General features: G+C 37.3%; 2 protein-coding genes and 1 long non-coding RNA gene across 31 annotated transcripts in view; 2 read left to right on the forward strand and 1 right to left on the reverse strand.

Annotated features, from left to right (window-relative positions):
- Positions 1 to 2,640, forward strand: part of LOC104793484 (methionine aminopeptidase 1A) — a gene marked incomplete in the record, with an annotated part of 3,581 nt that extends 941 nt beyond the window's left edge. Inside the window, 13 exon segments of the mRNA XM_019226862.1 lie at positions 49 to 234; positions 335 to 410; positions 674 to 721; positions 824 to 868; positions 948 to 1,047; positions 1,168 to 1,219; positions 1,307 to 1,348; positions 1,447 to 1,508; positions 1,599 to 1,697; positions 1,811 to 1,884; positions 1,971 to 2,040; positions 2,134 to 2,199; positions 2,283 to 2,640. Coding sequence (XP_019082407.1) covers positions 49 to 234; positions 335 to 410; positions 674 to 721; positions 824 to 868; positions 948 to 1,047; positions 1,168 to 1,219; positions 1,307 to 1,348; positions 1,447 to 1,508; positions 1,599 to 1,697; positions 1,811 to 1,884; positions 1,971 to 2,040; positions 2,134 to 2,199; positions 2,283 to 2,446 — 1,084 coding nt within the window.
- LOC104793483 (IRK-interacting protein-like) lies at positions 3,075 to 5,079 on the reverse strand. Its single transcript, XM_010519839.1, has 2 exons — positions 4,849 to 5,079; positions 3,075 to 4,555 (listed from the first exon to the last, which is right to left on the reverse strand). The coding sequence occupies exon 2, from the start codon at positions 4,492 to 4,494 to the stop codon at positions 3,211 to 3,213; it is 1,284 nt and encodes a 427-aa protein (XP_010518141.1). The 5' UTR covers positions 4,495 to 4,555; positions 4,849 to 5,079; the 3' UTR covers positions 3,075 to 3,210.
- LOC104793481 lies at positions 5,624 to 16,273 on the forward strand. 29 transcript variants are annotated; one of them, XR_002032481.1, is made up of 33 exons: positions 5,624 to 5,774; positions 5,876 to 5,954; positions 6,058 to 6,216; positions 6,322 to 6,402; positions 6,485 to 6,560; positions 6,672 to 6,752; positions 6,834 to 6,908; positions 7,090 to 7,139; positions 7,222 to 7,287; positions 7,373 to 7,410; positions 7,563 to 7,630; positions 7,781 to 7,839; positions 8,021 to 8,099; positions 8,350 to 8,405; positions 8,536 to 8,634; positions 8,734 to 8,772; positions 8,869 to 8,917; positions 9,018 to 9,076; positions 9,193 to 9,259; positions 9,387 to 9,473; positions 9,574 to 9,811; positions 9,909 to 9,989; positions 10,073 to 10,127; positions 10,265 to 10,373; positions 11,487 to 11,609; positions 11,780 to 11,925; positions 12,009 to 12,108; positions 12,227 to 12,864; positions 12,977 to 13,935; positions 14,315 to 15,083; positions 15,354 to 15,458; positions 15,551 to 15,683; positions 15,788 to 16,273. It is a non-coding gene; the product is annotated as an uncharacterized LOC104793481 (long non-coding RNA). The 29 variants fall into 29 exon arrangements; XR_002032468.1 differs by lacking the exon at positions 7,373 to 7,410 and having other exon boundaries at positions 15,788 to 15,880; positions 16,223 to 16,273; XR_002032485.1 differs by lacking the exon at positions 7,373 to 7,410 and having other exon boundaries at positions 12,977 to 13,033; positions 13,127 to 13,935.

Raw genomic sequence — 17,600 nt, forward strand, 5'->3', positions numbered from 1 at the left:
TTTTTTTTTTTTTTTTTTTTTTTTATCTTTCCATTCTTATGGTTACAGCACTCAAGAATGTTTCAAGGCAGCTTGGAGCTCGCACAAATCAGTACATGTGAAAGCTCAGCTGTCTTCACTTGCCAAATCCCTTCCCGGTGATCAGAACTCTGATCTTATTTCTCAAGGTTGGCTCTATTGCGTGAAGAAAGGCCAAGCTAGAACACCTAAGCTTCCTCACTTTGATTGGACTGGGTTTGTAACCAATATTTCCCAGTGTTGTTTCTTGATTAGATGTTGTGTAATGTTACTTCTTCCTGATTTTGGACTTCTTATATCTTCTTGCGTTTTGTAGGCCCCTAAAGCAATATCCTATATCTACCAAGCGTGTTGTGCCTGCTGGGATTGATAAGCCTGACTGGGCAATTGATGTAAGTGCCCACCATTTTGTGATCTGGATTTATTTTTCTGCTGCACCAATACCCTACTACTAGCAACGTTGAACTCGAGTTAATTCGACTTTGATAGTGTAGTGATTATTTATCTAATAATGGCTTCGTCTCAAGACTTGTACTTTTGACTTGAGTTGTTATAAAACAGTTCCCTGTACTATGTCTGTGTAGATTTTACTTTGTCTTGCTATGAGTTTATAGATTCTAATATTCCATGTTATACTTTCTACCATTTTCTTCAGGGGACTCCTAAAATTGAGCCGAATAGTGATCTACAACATGTTGTTGAGGTTAGTGATGCTTTAATACATTAACCTTTGTTCATTCAATTGTCCTGAACACAAATTTTTTTATCTCATGGTCACTAACAATGTCTTTTGGTTGTCCTGTAGATAAAAACGCCCGAACAAATCCAGACATTGCGAGAAACCTGTAAAGTTAGTAGTGCTATTTTCTTTCTTTCATGTAATGACATTGGATTCCCACTGATCTTTTTACAACATCTTCTGGTCTCAGATTGCCAGAGAGGTCTTGGATGCAGCCGCTAGGGTGATTCGCCCCGGTGTGACTACTGATGAGATTGATCGAGTAGTTCATGAAGCAACTATTGCAGCAGGTTTGTGTCTTCTAGGATTTATTGTTTACTTTTATTTTTTATCTTACCCTTTTCGAAAGTCAATCACTCAAGTTCATCACAGAAACACTATAACTATTGTATAATCTTATGTTCTGGCAGGAGGATATCCGTCGCCCCTCAACTACTATTTCTTTCCCAAATCTTGCTGCACGTAGGTACTTCTTTTGTGTCTACATTATTACCTCTACCATGTTTTCCCTCTACTTCTAAAGTGTATGTCCTGAATATTCCCTTTCAGATCTGTTAATGAAGTAATTTGTCATGGAATTCCTGATGCGAGGTATGCTTTTTATCTAGACTTTTTTGAACCTTTCTAACAACATAGCTAAAAGGACTTAGGAAATTTTACGCTAATCACTCATGCTTTAATTGCTTCAGGAAACTTGAAGATGGTGATATAGTAAATGTTGATGTAACAGTCTACTATAAAGGTTGCCATGGTAAGATTATCTCCTGCAAAAAAATTGATAGTTTTTCTTATTTATGTTACCTGTTGAGATATGCTGTCTCATGGAATGATGTTTGGGTAGGTGACCTTAATGACACATACTTTGTTGGAAACGTCGACGAAGCATCACGTCAACTGGTTAAGTGCACATATGAGTGCCTGGAGAGAGCCATAGCAATTGGTAGGTGCTAAGTTACACCTGTTCTAACTTCTAAGCTTTAATGTTTTGACTGTAGTCTATGTCAAAAAAATTGAGAAGAGATGCTGATGCTTTCTATGATTTGTCTCTTTCAGTTAAACCCGGAGTAAGATTTCGTGAAATCGGAGAGATAGTCAACCGCCATGCTACAATGTCTGGGTTTTCAGTGGTAAAGTCTTGGTTTTCTTTCTTGGCTGTTTATGATCATCATAGCATCTGTCTGCTTAATTAAAAAACTTACTTGTGGTTAAACAGGTGAGATCCTATTGTGGTCATGGTATTGGAGATCTCTTCCATTGTGCCCCAAACATTCCTCACTATGCAAGTATCCTTTGTTATTTTAGAATTTCGTGACATTGTATGTTGTTGTCTTGTTAGTCTATTATTCCATTGTAAATGTCCCTAACCTCAAAATCAGGAAACAAAGCAGTTGGAGTGATGAAAGCAGGTCAGACTTTCACAATCGAGCCAATGATCAACGCAGGTGAGTTTCTTTTTTTCCCATTCGTTAAAAAGTTTAAACTTGTTACTCCATTTACTTAACACAAGGACATTGTCATGATATAGGGGGATGGCGGGATCGAACATGGCCTGATGGATGGACTGCAGTTACTGCAGATGGAAAACGCAGCGCTCAGTTTGAGCATACCCTCTTGGTAACGGAGACAGGTGTTGAGGTTTTAACGGCGAGGCTTCCTTCATCGCCGGATGTATACCCTTGGCTTACCTAGTGATTTAAGGGGCATGGTTCCTATTTCTTTTTGTGATTCATTGGGTTTGATTCGTAAACTTTGGAATATTAGTGTCATCTTTTTGCCATTCAAGACCATTTGATATCTGTCACCTTGTTGTCTTTGTTTATGTAATTTTATTATTTAGAAACCTGTTTTTATCTGACTGAATCGTAAAAAAACGGCTTTGTCTAGCTACAGTTTTCACTACTACTAATCATCTGTCAAAGTAGAAAGTAGAAACCATAATTCTCTGATAGGATTCATCTATTACCGTCGGCTAAAAGATGATACATTACAAATCACAAGACTAAGATCACCGGGACATACTTAGGGGGGTGTATTGCCAATACAATGTGAAGTTTTATTTCAAGAAAAAGAAAAATAATATGTGATTTGGTGAGATTTTAAGAAAAAACTTTTGGTGATTTTGGGAGATTTGTAAAACAGAAAAATTAAAACTTTTGGTGACTCGCAACGGATGAATGAAGTCACTCGTCAGATCATCTCTTTATCACTTTGTGAAATAAGCACAACTATTTCCTTATAAGAACTAGACTCACTTTTTGTGAGAGTTCATATCATTTTTCCCACGTACACACTTTTGTAAGTTTGTTTCAAGGGAGAAGGGATTGTGAAGATAAAACTTTTTTTTTTGGGATAATAAATAGATGATACAGGTAGGCAGGGTTGCTAAGGATATAAATTATAACAAAGAGGAAATAAAAGTTGCACAACAAAGTGACAGTTCCTCCTGAGATCCTTCACTCAAGGACCTTCACACCTGAAACATAAACTCGGCTTTGAATCACACTGCCACCAATCCAAAACCCAGGCATAACCATTAAACCAACTCTTGGGTTCTCTTCTTTTTCATCCACAACTATGTTCTTCACAACACTCTCCATGTATGAATCAGAAAACTCACTACCCTTTTTCACTTGGAAGATCTTTGCAGCTGGATCAAACGAGTACGCAAGCCTGTGCAAGATCCATATCGACTTTGCAAGTTTTAAGAAGGCCTGGTAAAACGCGGTCCTCGGGTGCCCACCTCCTGTCACGTAGTCACGCTGGTCTAGATTTCCAAAGAAAGAAGCTTCCATCTTTGGGTGGACCAAGATGAGATACTTGCTCCTACAGAATATACCAAAGTTGGAATCAGGGTTAGTCCCTAGAGCATCTAGTGGATCCATGTCCTTCAGAGCAAGAAATTGGCGGAAGAAGGTGTCAGTGTCGTCATCAGCCATAACCGTCGTACTCTCTGAGTTAACTGAGAAATTCTTCTGCTGAAACCCACTGAACATCCTTTGGCAAATGTATGATTCAAATGCATATTTCTTGTGAGGCCTCTTGGCGTAAGCAACATCAGGTTCAATGGAATTGGCTGCAGAATCAAGATCCCATCCAGCAGCTTTCATCATGTTGATCAGCGGCTTGGAGAAATCGTGAACAGCTTTGGCAGCAGTTTCGTAAGTAGATATGAAGAGTTCAGTGGTTAAGTCAGGAAATTGCAAATTCCCATTATCTCCACCAGAACCTTCGTTAGTAGACATACCCCTTAACTTGAGATTCTTCTCAAGCTTAAGTCGTTTCTGGTTAGCTTCTTCAATCTTCTGGAGCATCTGAGTGATCTCAGAATCCTTGTTCTGTATCTCAGACTGAAACTTCTTCACCATAACCTCGTAAGTCTTCAAGAGACTCTGCTGTTCTTGGATCTCTGCAGCTAAACGAGAGTCTTGTGGAGAGACACAAACAGGTTTGGGATTATTCTCTCTGTAAAAATGCTTCAGTTCGGAAAGATTCTTGAGTTCAGAAATGACAACTTTATCGGCTGCCTGAATCTTCTCAGGATCGTAAGGGGTATGAGCACTTTGAAGCTCGATATAAGCAGATTTCAAAGAAGAGATGTTTCCAAAGAGATTGGAAATAAGAGCTTCCATAGCTTCAGGATTCTGATTGATAGACTCTTCCATTGGTTGAGGATGGACCTTTTGGTTGTTGTTGTTGCTCTCACGGAGTTGGGTTTCTTTCAACCCACTTGGTAGCATACTTGAAACCACCAAACTATAAATGTATTCTCCTAACCTCTCCCTCTAATCCAAATTTGTCCTGCAAAAAAAAAAAAAGAAAAAATGGTTCTTTTTGTCTCAGAAACAAACTTGTGTTCATAGGAGACTCAATTTTGAAAACAAAACTAGTTCACCAAAAGCAAAACTCTCTAGTTAAGACCTTCTTCGTTTTACTACAGATCTCTAAGTGAAAAATGTGAAATTTATCAAAACCCTAAAGATCTTTCTAATACTGCACATTCCCAGATTAAATTTTCTAATCACAAATTTTAGCAATTGACAAAGAAGTACATCTGAATCTAGAGAGAAGAGATCGGAAACGAAAGAGATCACCTGGATGTGTTCCGTGTTCACTTTTCAGACAAGCGAAAGAAGTTACGCGAGACAAGAGTCAACTAAGCTTTTGATCAGCTTTCACGCCAAATAAGTAGAGGAGAACGAAACATCAAGCTCACGGTCGGATCCTTCGCCGGAGATTTAGCCGGAGGTGAATGAAATATACAGAGAGAAAGGTATTATACTTTTTTAGGAAGTGAACGAATTGGTAAAGTATCTCTCTCTCTCTCTCTCATTCATTATTTCTTCTACTTGCTTTTAAAACCTCTAAACCAGTCAGAGGGTTCCCAGTAACTGTGGTCCAGCCAAAACCGGAATTCAAATCGGCTCGAATATAAACCGGATTGGGAAGCAAGAATTTTCTCAAATCCGAATTGTAATCTCTAGTATTTGGTCCTTTCATTCTCTTTATCGTTCGTTAGGTAATGGTGAAATTGTTAGTCAAATCATTTTTTCTCAGGTAAAGTTCAGTAGTCCTTTCCTTCACTAGATTAGCTAGTATAGTACTAGATTCTTTGGAAAGTGCATTTATTTATGTTTACTAAACTTTAGAAGAAGAAAGGAAATAATATAGCTAACGGTCAATTTTACCAAGAAAAGGAAAAGGAAAAAAAAGTCACAAACGCGTTAAAAAAGTCAAAGTTAGTTTTGACTACCGACTTTGTAAGTTTAATCTCGATCGTTAAAACTTGTACAATCAGATCTCAGCCGTCGATGGCTTGCATTACTCATCTATAAAATAATGCTCTCACTCTTTTTTTTTTTACCCCTAATCACCACTTCACAACACATCTTTCTTATTTTTTCTTTGTTCCTCTCTGTGAAGTCTCTCTCCGAGTGTTAGTGTTTCGGAAGCAAACCATGATCAGATCGTCGCATATTGATTCTCCTCCATGCTGCTACATCTTAAGGCGTTCGCACGGGTTCCTTTATCTAATCGCATCACAATTTGCTTCTGAACTTTTACTTTGGTTCGATGTTTTTCTTTCTTCTGATTACGTTGTTTCTTGTTTTGTTGGTTTAGATTTGTGGAGGAGGATCATACGATATATCAATCGGGGATGGCTTTGACATTGATCGTTGTCACTCTCATTCATTCTAGGGTTTGGTTTTTAAATTGAATCCTTCAACGCTTTTTTATTATGTTCATGCCATCTTTTCTAGGGTTTAGTTTCTAACTTGTTGTTCTGTTTTTCTTTCTTTCAGGTTTTGGATGATGGTTTTATCAATCGCTGATGATGGCTTTGATGGACACGCTTCGTCTCTGTGCTACGTCTTCAAGGGTTTCGTTTCTCTCTCTATTACAGTATCTTCACTCGTTGTTTTGTTGCATTGGTGGTGGCTGGTCTTCTAAACTAGTCTCTGGTGTTTTTTAGAATCGATCATTTGATTTCCACTTGCTTGTTTCTTTTCTAAGGGTTTGGTTTTGGTTTCTAACTTATTGTTCTGTTTTTATTTTTTGTTTTCCAGGTTTTGGATGATGTTTACATCAATCAATGATGGCTTTGATGGAAACGCTTCTTCTCTGTGCAACGTCTTCACTCTTCAGGGGTTTTGTTCTGTACCTCTCTTAACACATCTTTTTACTTCTTTTATATGTTTTGTACCTTACGTTTCTTTCTTCCTCTTGCAGGTCTTTTGGGAAGCGAATTATTGATCTGATCATCATTACCTTCTACATGCTGCTACGTCTTCAGGCATTCTCACGGGTTCCTCCTTGCTCTAAACGCATCTCTATTAGCTTCTGAATTTTCAGTTTGGTTTGATTGTTTTCTTTCTAATTACATGTTACTTGTCGTTTTTTTGTTGTGTTGGTTTAGATTTGTGGAGGAAGATTCTACGATTGTTCGGTGATGGCTTTGACTGATACTTGTCACTCTCATTCATGTGATTCGTCTACGGTTTGTTTTCTAAACTAAATCCTTAAAAGGTTTTTTATTAAGTTCATACGATTTTTACCTCTCTTCGCTCTGTTATTTTAGATTGTGGAAAATGCTTTGATCGGTCTTTGATGGTTTTGATGGATCATTTTTTTCTTATATGCGCTACAATTTCAGGTAGTGTTCATCCTCTTAGCCGATTGTTTGTTCTATATATGTGAATTAACATCTTAGTCTCTCTTTACTGTGTGGGAGTTTAACTTTCAGGTTACCTCGCATCTATAAACCTTTTTGCCTATCGGTTGTTTTATTTAATATTGTCTATGGTTGATCCTCTGTTTTTTGTTGTGTTTCCCAGATGTTCTTGCTGTGCACACAGAGATGCACCTCAAATTCTTTCCTATACGAGTTTGTTCTTTAACTTCGTTCTTTTTAACTTGTTTTTCTTGGTACGCTTAAATCTGAATATATTTCTCTCTCTTTGATGCAGATCGTGGAGGCACTGGGACAAGTATAGTTATATGCAAATCTTTCTTCTGGTCTGTCATCTTTACAGGTTTCTTCTGTGCTACATCTTTTACTATCATCTTCTCTATTACAAATTTACAACCACAAATTGTTTTGTTCTGTTAATGTGTCAGTTATTTTGAAGGACACCTTTGATATGTCGTCGCTTCCTGTTAGTCTGTTACCTCTTTGACGCTCTCTTCTATCCCTTTGTTTTATTTTTAGTGTTCTTTATGATCAGCTAATGTTTTCTTTGGACAAAATTTTTATGTTAGATTTTTTTTTTGTATATAAGCTAAAAGATATCTTCTCTATTTGATGCAGATCGTCGTCGGGTCGAGGCACTAGGATTGCTATGTTGAATCTTATCTTCTCGTTTATCATCTGTTTAGGTAAGGTTCTTCTGATATCTAATCGTCTTTCATCTATTTAGGTAAGGTTACATCTTTTCTCTTTCCCCCTAATGACTTTCAGAGATTTGCTATTGCTGGTGATGTATATGGTTTGTTCTCATGTCTCTTATTTTGTTTTTTTTGTTGCAGTATGTGGAAAAACACTTATGCTGAATTATTGTAGCTGGACTTGGTGGAGATGTGATCAGGTTTCCTTCTCCTTATCTCTATTTTTGCCTTTCTCTGCTTTTGCCTTATTTCTATGATTTAAATGCTATCACGGCCTGCTTTATTTTGCTTGTTTCTGGCACTGACGGTGATCGTATTTGTAGGTGTTGGAATGAGTTTAACGTGATGAGTTTGATTTTTTTTGTTGATTTATATGGTTAGTGAAAAGGAGAAGTTGAGATCGTACTGAGAGAAGATTTGCAATGGCAAAATCAAGTATCTGAAAGACTGCAAGCTTTGGGTAAGCGTACAGGTGACAAAATTTTGATTTTTGACCTTTTAACATATAAATATGAAGCAGCACAAGTGAATTCACATAGACGGTTGTTTGTTTTGCTTGTTTCTGGCATCAATGGTGTTCAAATTTTAGGTGTTGGAATCATGGTGATTCCTGCTAATCTAATCTTTACCAAATCCAGTCTTCACTCTGTTGGCATATATATTCTGTTTTTGCTTGCCCTAATCATTAACTTGGATGTAATGTTTTGCAGGAGCTACTAACAAGTAACAAGCCACAGGAGTTGGATGATGCGTGCTTAGGAGATTGGTAAGAACATTATCTGTCACCAGGATTTTCATATCCACCAATTGCTAAGAAATACAGATTAGTTTATTATCACCACTAGAAGTGGTACAGTTTCTGAGTAAAGTAACTAATAAGCTTCCTTATGTTACAGGATACTCAGGAAGCGATCTTCAAGCACTGTGGGAAGAAGCTGCAATGATGCCAATCAGAGAATCTCGGTGCAGATATTCTTACCATCCAAGCAAATAAAGTAATAAACAAAGATTTTTTTTAAATAAGTCTCTCGAATCAGTTTTTGAAGTGTCTTTGAGTTTGAAAGGTTTGATCAGTAGATGTGTAAATGTAACAGGTGAGACCGCTACATCTGATGATTTGGTGATTGGCATTGGTATGATTCCAGTCGTTATCAAATATAATCTTCACTCTGTTGGTAGGTTCTGATTGTGCTTGCCCTAATCATTTGCTTGGATGTAATGTTTTGCAGGTGCTACTAACAAGCCACCGAAGATGGCTGATACAGTGCTTAGAAGATGGTAAGAACATTATCGTCACCAAGATTATCATTTTAAACATATCATTTTTAGTCACTCTATTTATTCACTCTATTTTAACCTCTTCGCTCTGTTATTTCAGGTTTTGGATGATGCTTTTATCGACAAGTGATGCCTTTGACTGACCGTCCTCAGGCGTTTGTATGGGTTCCTTGCTCTAAACTTATCTCTATTATTTGTTTCTGAATGTTCACTTTGTTTATGTTGTGTTTATACTTTTAATTACATGTTATTACTTGTCGTTTTTGTTGCTTCAGGTTTTGGATGATGCTTTTCTCTATCAATACTGATGGCTTTGACTGATCGTCCTCAAGCGTTCTCATGGTTTTGTTCTGTACCTCTAAACACATCTCTATTATTTGTTTCTGAATATTCACTTTGTTTCTGTGGCTTTTTTGTTCTAGCTACATGTTATTTACTTGTTGTTTCTGTGTTGTTTTTGTTGTTTCAGGTCTTTGACTGCTCTTCTTCAGGCGTTCTCATGGGTTCCAATTGGAATGGAGAATATAGTAACTCACAGCTACAAGCTTGCGGCCAGGTAACAAGCGTGGTATCTTCAAATTACATGGATTTTCACTTGCTTGTTTCTTTTCTAAGGGTTTGGTTTCTAACTTATTGTTCTGTTTTTTTTCATCCAGGTTTTGGATGATGTTTACATCAATCAATGATGGCTTTGATGGAAACGCTTCTTCTCTGCGCAACGTCTTCACTCTTCAGGGGTTTTGTTCTGTACCTCTCTTAACACATCTTTTTACTTCTTTTATATGTTTTGTACCTTACGTTTCTTTCTTCCTCTTGCAGGTCTTTTGGAAGCAAATTATTGATCTGATCATTACCTTCTTCTACATGCTACGCCATCTTCAGGCATTCTCACGGGTTCCTCCTTTCTCTAAACGCATCTCTATTAGCTTCTGAAATTTCAGTTTGGTTTGTAAGTAATTACTTACTTGTCGTTTTTGTTGTGTTGGTTTAGATTTGTGGAGGAGGATTCTACGATTGATCGGTGATGGCTATGACGGATCCTTGTCACTCTCATTCATGTTATTCTTCTAGGGTTAGATTTCTAAATTGAATCATTCAAGGCTTTTTTTTATTATGTTCATCCGATTTTTACCTCTCTTCTCTCTGTTATTTTAGATTGTGGAGGATGCTTTGATGGATCTTTTTCTTCTTCTCTGTGCTACATCTTCAGGTAGCTTTCTTCGAGTTTGTTTTCATATATTTTCCTCACTAGCTTCTTCTTTTTTCTATTAACTGAATTTTGAGGTTTGGACTGTGCCATCAGGGAGTTTTCAACATGATTTAGTCATTTTTTATTGGATGTTTCAGGTTTCAAGTAATGTGCTCATCTTTCTAGTGACGCTGACATCTATGTTTTAAGTCGAAGGCCTTGTCTTTTGTTATAGATAGTCGAGGTTTTATAAGATAAAAGCATCAGGTCACTATCTGGTCTCTTTCCTCATTTTCCTCTGCTTATCTTATGCTGCATCTAGTCATATTGTTTGATTCTATTCTCAATGGTTGTCTTAATAGGGATGATTCTATTCCTAGTGTTTGATCCCAATTACATATGCTTGTGGTGATAGCTTCTTTTTATTCAGTATATAATACTTCCCTTCATTGTAGTTCTGTTGACAATGCAAAAGACGCATGCTCCTTTTTTTTTGTTTTAGTGGCATCGTGGGATGTAACTTTATTTGTTTTTTGTTTATCTTTTTCTCTTTTGGTTACTACTATATTTCATGGAGATGTGATCAGCTTTCTTTCCCCTTGTCTGTTANTATTCTTCTAGGGTTAGATTTCTAAATTGAATCATTCAAGGCTTTTTTTTATTATGTTCATCCGATTTTTACCTCTCTTCTCTCTGTTATTTTAGATTGTGGAGGATGCTTTGATGGATCTTTTTCTTCTTCTCTGTGCTACATCTTCAGGTAGCTTTCTTCGAGTTTGTTTTCATATATTTTCCTCACTAGCTTCTTCTTTTTTCTATTAACTGAATTTTGAGGTTTGGACTGTGCCATCAGGGAGTTTTCAACATGATTTAGTCATTTTTTATTGGATGTTTCAGGTTTCAAGTAATGTGCTCATCTTTCTAGTGACGCTGACATCTATGTTTTAAGTCGAAGGCCTTGTCTTTTGTTATAGATAGTCGAGGTTTTATAAGATAAAAGCATCAGGTCACTATCTGGTCTCTTTCCTCATTTTCCTCTGCTTATCTTATGCTGCATCTAGTCATATTGTTTGATTCTATTCTCAATGGTTGTCTTAATAGGGATGATTCTATTCCTAGTGTTTGATCCCAATTACATATGCTTGTGGTGATAGCTTCTTTTTATTCAGTATATAATACTTCCCTTCATTGTAGTTCTGTTGACAATGCAAAAGACGCATGCTCCTTTTTTTTTGTTTTAGTGGCATCGTGGGATGTAACTTTATTTGTTTTTTGTTTATCTTTTTCTCTTTTGGTTACTACTATATTTCATGGAGATGTGATCAGCTTTCTTTCCCCTTGTCTGTTACTGAGTCTGCATCTTTTCTATGGTTTAAATAGTAATCACCTATGCTTGAGATGAAGTAATTATCTTTGCATAGGAGTTTGAATGTTGCAAAGTGGAAGCTCTGTGTCTGTACATCATGGGTTTGTGTGGTAGGTGTGGGGATGTCTGAGAATAAGGTATTTGTCTTGCTTCTTTCTCTTCTTTTTTGATCCTTACATGTGGAAGGAGACTGTGATGTTGGTAGGTTTTTAAGTGATATTTTTCTGTTTAGGATTGGTTACATCACTGAATTTGTTAAGGCATTAACTATATACTAAAATCCTCTTTTTGATCCTTGTTTATGTAGAGAACCGTAGCATCTCCATCTTCAGCTTCAGTTTCCTGCAAGCAAACCTGCGAAAAAATCTGGAAATGTCCACGATGATAAGTTAGTAGAGATGATAAACGCAACAATAGCGGATAGAAGCCCATCTGTGAAATGGGATGATGTTGGTGAGTGTCATTGTTATGCTTTGTCTTCTTGTTTCCATTTTTGATGCAATATGTGGAAACACACTTTTGCTTAATTATTGCAGCTGGACTTGATGGAGCTAAACAAACAACCTTTACTGGATATGGTTGTATTACCAGCTAAGCGAAGAGATTTGTTCATTGCACTCCGGAGACCAGCTAGAGGTAAAATTTCTTTGTCGTCAAAATGGGTGTGTGCTTTTTATGTTAGTGCACACTTAAAGCTTCTTGAAATATTTCTAAATATTTAAACAGACTAACTGATTTTTCTGTACTAATTCAGGTGGGCTGAACAACTAGTTAAACGCTGTTTCAAGTTGCAATATCCAGGTAACCTTCTGTGATTTTAATGGAAGAAGTATGTACTTTTCCCCTTTTATGTCGTATAAGTTAATTTAATTAGGTAGAGAGAGAGCCTACTCTTACCTGAGTTTTAGACAATACCATGTAAGTTGTATTTGAGACGGAACTGCTACCTGAATCGTGATCGTGTTGGAATCAAACCTTGATTAATGCTCAAACTTGAAAGAGAGAAAGAGTAACAAGATTCACAAAGAGAAGAAGAAAGAATCAGAAGAGTCCTTAGATTGGAGAAGAAGGAGCCACGAGACTGAGGGAGAAGAGGAAGAGAAGACTTTTTGTTGTTGTTAAGGGATAAAGGCCATTGGGCTATTGTGTTAATCAAGCCCATTAAGTGTTGGGTTTAGTGTTGTTGCAAACTATAGGTTAAACATTAACCTAAGTATAAATAGGTCGTAAGTTGCATAATGAACAAGATAAGGAAAAAGTTTTAAGAAAAGAGAGAGGCTGCAACAACGTAACTTCGAACAGATCGTTCATGATAAACATGTTGTCAGTTGGAGGTCTGAAAATGTTTTACTCTGGTTATAATGTTAACAAGGTCGATCAGTCAAACAGAAGGTTGAAATCAGAATTCATTATCCAGTTTGATGATTTGGTGATTGTCATCGGTATATATATTCTGTTTTTTTTTGCTTTCCCTACTCATTTACTTGGATGTAATGTTTTGCAGGGGCTACTAACAAGTAAGAAGCCACAGGAGTTGGATGATGCAGTGCGTAGGAGATTGGTACGAACGTTATCTCTGTCTGTCACCAGGATTTGCATATCCACCGATTGCTAAGGAAAGTATCTGTTTATATGCATTTTATCACTTGGTTAGGAGAAGAGAATACATGTACCATTGCCAGATTCAAAAGTCAGAACACTACTATTTAAAACTAAACTGAAGTGCCAGCGACGACATTGATAAATTCGTCAGAGAAACCGAAGGCAAGCTCCATAAATTTTGTATAAAAAAACACAGATTAAATTATTAGCACTACTAAACGTGTTACAGTTTCGAGTGAAGCTAAGAAACAGAACAAATGGGAAGAGCTTGAACGTTGGAACTCAGAATTTGGCTCCAATTTAAATTTTCTTCTTGGATTGTTTGTTTCTGTTGTAAATTTGAGGTATGGTTGTAAAAGTTAAGAAACAGAAACAAAAAAAAAAATAATAATCAAAATTTTTTCCACTCTTAAAAGAAGAAAACTGATATTAAGATGGGTAATGTGATTGTAGAGTGTGAGTCTAAGTCTAGCAAGTCTAGCAAGTCTAGCAAGTCTAAGTCTAGTAAGGTCTAGCACACGAGACACGACCCTCAGAGAGAGTGCTGAGGGTAAAATCGTCATTTCGTAAAGCAGGTGAAGACTTACGAAACGGTCTCTGGTCTCTGTAGTGAAGAGAAGAATTTTGAATTCAAAATTAGTTTCTTCGCTCTTCGTCTCTTTCTCTCTCTCTCTCTTATCTTAAACTCATCGTTGCTCTTGCTCTCTCGCCGTCGTATGAGTCGGAAAAAAAATGAGTAAGAAATCGCCAGAACCTGACGCCGACGATAGTGAGAAGCCATGGACCCTGGCAGATTTCGAGATCGGGAGACCACTGGGAAAGGGTAAATTTGGCAGAGTCTATCTCGCTCGAGAAGTTAAGGTAACTCTCTCCCTCGTTTCCCTTCGATTTTGTTTCAAATTTACTCCTGTCACTGTGAGATTAAGGTAGTGTTTATGTCAATTTGAGCTTTTGGAAACCCTAATTGGTTGCGAATTTTGGGGATATATGATAATAGAATAAGTTAAGCGGAGGAGCGTTGTAAAAGGTTTGAAACTTACTTTTTTGGGGTTTTCACTTCAACAAACCATCTTCTAATTCTCTATTTGCGGGTCGTGGTTTCAATAATGTAATTCAGACTTTGGGGATTTTTATTAGGGTTTACATAATATTTTGGTTTGGGGATTTTTTTTAGGATTTCTATTTTTCAGACTCCTGTAAACTAACGAACGATGATGGTTTCTTATTATATGTTGTGCAGGTCTGCCATGGTTTTGAAGGTGAAGAAGAAGAAGACACGAGTGCTCACCGAAATGGCTCTAATATTCATGAAGCTCGATAAAAAAAAAAGATGGAAACAAGCCTGTTTTGGTAACATAGTGTGTACATCTCTCATACACATATGGTCTTTATGGTATCACATTGATCACATAAATGAGACATATGAGCTTTATTGTAGCATATTGATCACATAGTTTATGTGATCAATGTGGTAAGCATAAAGGCCATATGTGCATGATAGATGGTGACACACTATGTTATAGCAGTCTTGTTTCCATTTTTTTTTTTTGTTGATCTTCCCGGAACGGTTTCTGCTCTATCCCATCATTATTCCAGCTTCTCTCTCATTTTTTTAACATTCTTGGATTGATATGGACGGTAGATGAGAATAGCACTTCCTTACTTCCCATCACGACCTGTTTGCCGGGTTTGGTGAACAAATGTCTCTGTGTTTAATGAATTACCTATAATGTTTAAAATTGATAGTTGATAGCAATGTTTACCATCAAAATCTAGAAATTTAGGAACCTAATTGGTTGTTGCGATTTTGTTCACATATATGATATAGAGCAAGTTCATAGTTTGGCGCTCAAAGTGATATCCTCGGCCTCTACGGTTGGTTCCATGACGACTATGAACGCTTTTTCTTGATTCTCTCGAGTATGCTCATGGTCATGGTGGTGAGCTCTAATCTTCCGGCCTCCTCAAAGAGAATGGCCATATCTCTGAAAAGCAAGCAAGACGCCACTGTGAGTCTCTCCTCCTCCTCGCTTGCTCTCTCTCTCTCTCTCCTATCTCAATTATTCTGCCTTAAGATCATTTATCATTTCGTTGCAATGTTGGTTCTGCGTGCTTCTCAACCACATTTGCATTATCTGTTTCTGGCACTGGATAATTGTCATTGGAATTATCTGTTTCTGTGCAAGTGATTAAATTAGCTTAGCTTGCTTCATCTTTGTGGACAAATCAAATGGATCTTTCCTAAACTTTGTGTTCTCTTATCTTTTCCTGGATTTCAGAGTTCATTGCAAATCTCAGTCAGGCACGAGCCTATTGTCATGGAAATCTGTGATTCACAGAGACATCATACCTGAAAAGTGAAAACGTTGTTGCTCGATCATGAGGTATGTTATGTGTTTATATTGGTTATAGTCAAAAATATACATTCAAGAGGTAAGGAGACGGCTAAACTTTTTATCTTTGTGGAAATTGACAGAAGAAACTTAAAACCGCAGCTCCTGATGAGCTTGTGCTTGTCCAATTTAATGGTATGCAGAATTTTTCATATCGATCTGACTTTTCCCACTACCCCAAATGTTTCAGCAGAAGCCAAACATCTTATCAGTCAGGTACACCCAAGCTACATCATTATACCAACAACGACTCTCTTGCTCTTGACTAGTTAGTTAGGTATTAAGCATTAACATATATGGATGTTTAAAATCTGTTGCAGCTTCTTGTTAAGGAGGATCTCTCAGAAACGACTCTCCATTGATAAGGTCATGCAACATCCGTGGATTGTCAAGAAAGAACGCAGATCCTAAAGGTGTGTGCCTCAATTGATTTGATGCTATTCTCCTAACCTCGGGGCAAAGTAGGCTTATATCGTCTCTCCCATGACTTAAAATCCTTTCACTTCCTTTTTACTTTCTTTGGAATTCAAAGTTCATTTCTTTTATATAAAAACTGGTCTAATTTTTCACCTATATGTGTTCTGATCTTATGGAATTGGCGACATACGTAACTACCAAAATGATGAAATAGGTTACATAAGTTTTCGTCCCTCCTAAACAGGCTGAAGAACCACACTCCAGGGTTATCCTCTTAACATAAGTTTTTGTTAAGGCATTAATTGTATACTAAAATCCTCTTTTTGATCCTTGGTCAGCCTCACTTTTATCCGGTAGCGACATTGATAAAATTGTCAGAGAAACCGAAGGCAAGCTCTATAGATTTTGTATAAGAAACACAGAGTAGTTATTACCACCAGACGTATTACAGTTTCGAGTCAAGTAACTAATAAGCTTCCTTTATGTTACAGGATACTCAGGAAGCGATCTTCAAGCATTTTGTTGGCATATATATTCTGTTTTTGCTTGCCCTAATCATTTACTTGGATCTAATGTTTTGCAGGAGCTACTAAGTACTAACAAGTAACAAGCTACAGGAGTTGGATGATGCAGTGCTTAGGAGATTGGTAAGAACATTATTGTCACCAGGATTTTCATATCCACCAATTGCCAAGGAAAGTATCAGATTATATGCATTTTATCACTTTGTTAGGTGAAGAGTATTAGCAGAGCATCAACAACTGCTCCGATCTCAGCTCCAATCTCCTCTGGCAAGAACACGGCACAATTGTCTCAGATCTAATCTCAGATTCACAGAAGTAAAACAGTGAATGAAGGAGTCGAAGAGATACCGACGACTGAAGTGACTGAGACAATGGGCTGTACATCACCTCGGTCCAACAATAGTCCAGCATTGCAAAAGCCCAAGTTCAACAATGCAGACAGGCCCAATGTGTCCAGCAGTGCAGTCAGGCCCAATACGCAGACAAAGTCTTCCTCCTCTCAACGGCTAACTACACCTGCACAAAGAGACGAAATCAGAGACAATAAAGTGAAAGCAATGAAGGACTGCACGGATCGTATACAACTCAGCAATAGGTTTGAATGTTTGGACACATATGATGTGTGATATGAGTAGTGAGCTGTCAAGGGTAAAACCCTAACAATGTAATGCCTATATAAGGCAAACTATGTAACAAACCTAAATTAAGGAAATAAGAGAGTAATATTCTTTACCTAAAAGAGCCGCTGTTAATCTGAGATTGGATCTGAGATAATTGTGCCGTGTTCTTGCCAGAGGAGATTGGAGCTGAGATCGGAGCAGTTGTTGATGCTATGCTAATAAAGAGAATATATGTACCATTGACAGAAAACTAAACTGAAGAGTCAGCCTCACTCTTTATCCGGTAGCGACATTGATAAAATTGTCAGAGAAACCAAAGGCAAGCTCACAGAGTAGTTATTTCAGAAATCGATGGCAGTGATCAGGCCAGCTTGAGTAAAAGCAAATGGGAAGAGCTTGAACGTTGGAACTCAGAATTTGGCTCCAATTAAAATTTCTTTTTGGATTGTTTGTTTCTGTTGGAAATTTGAGGTATGTTGCAAAGCTAAGAAACCTAAGAAACAGAACCAAAAATAAAGAAACAATCAAAAATGTTTCAACTTTTCAAAGAAGAAAACTGATCATTGTGGTCG

The sequence above is a fragment of the Camelina sativa genome, chromosome 6 (genome assembly GCF_000633955.1).
Source record: "Camelina sativa cultivar DH55 chromosome 6, Cs, whole genome shotgun sequence".
Taxonomy (NCBI): Eukaryota; Viridiplantae; Streptophyta; class Magnoliopsida; order Brassicales; family Brassicaceae; genus Camelina; species Camelina sativa.

Excerpts from the sequence above, each read along its gene's own strand:
- LOC104793483 (XM_010519839.1), bottom strand. The coding sequence starts at position 4,494 with ATGCTACCAAGTGGGTTGAAAGAAACCCAACTCCGTGAGAGCAACAAC.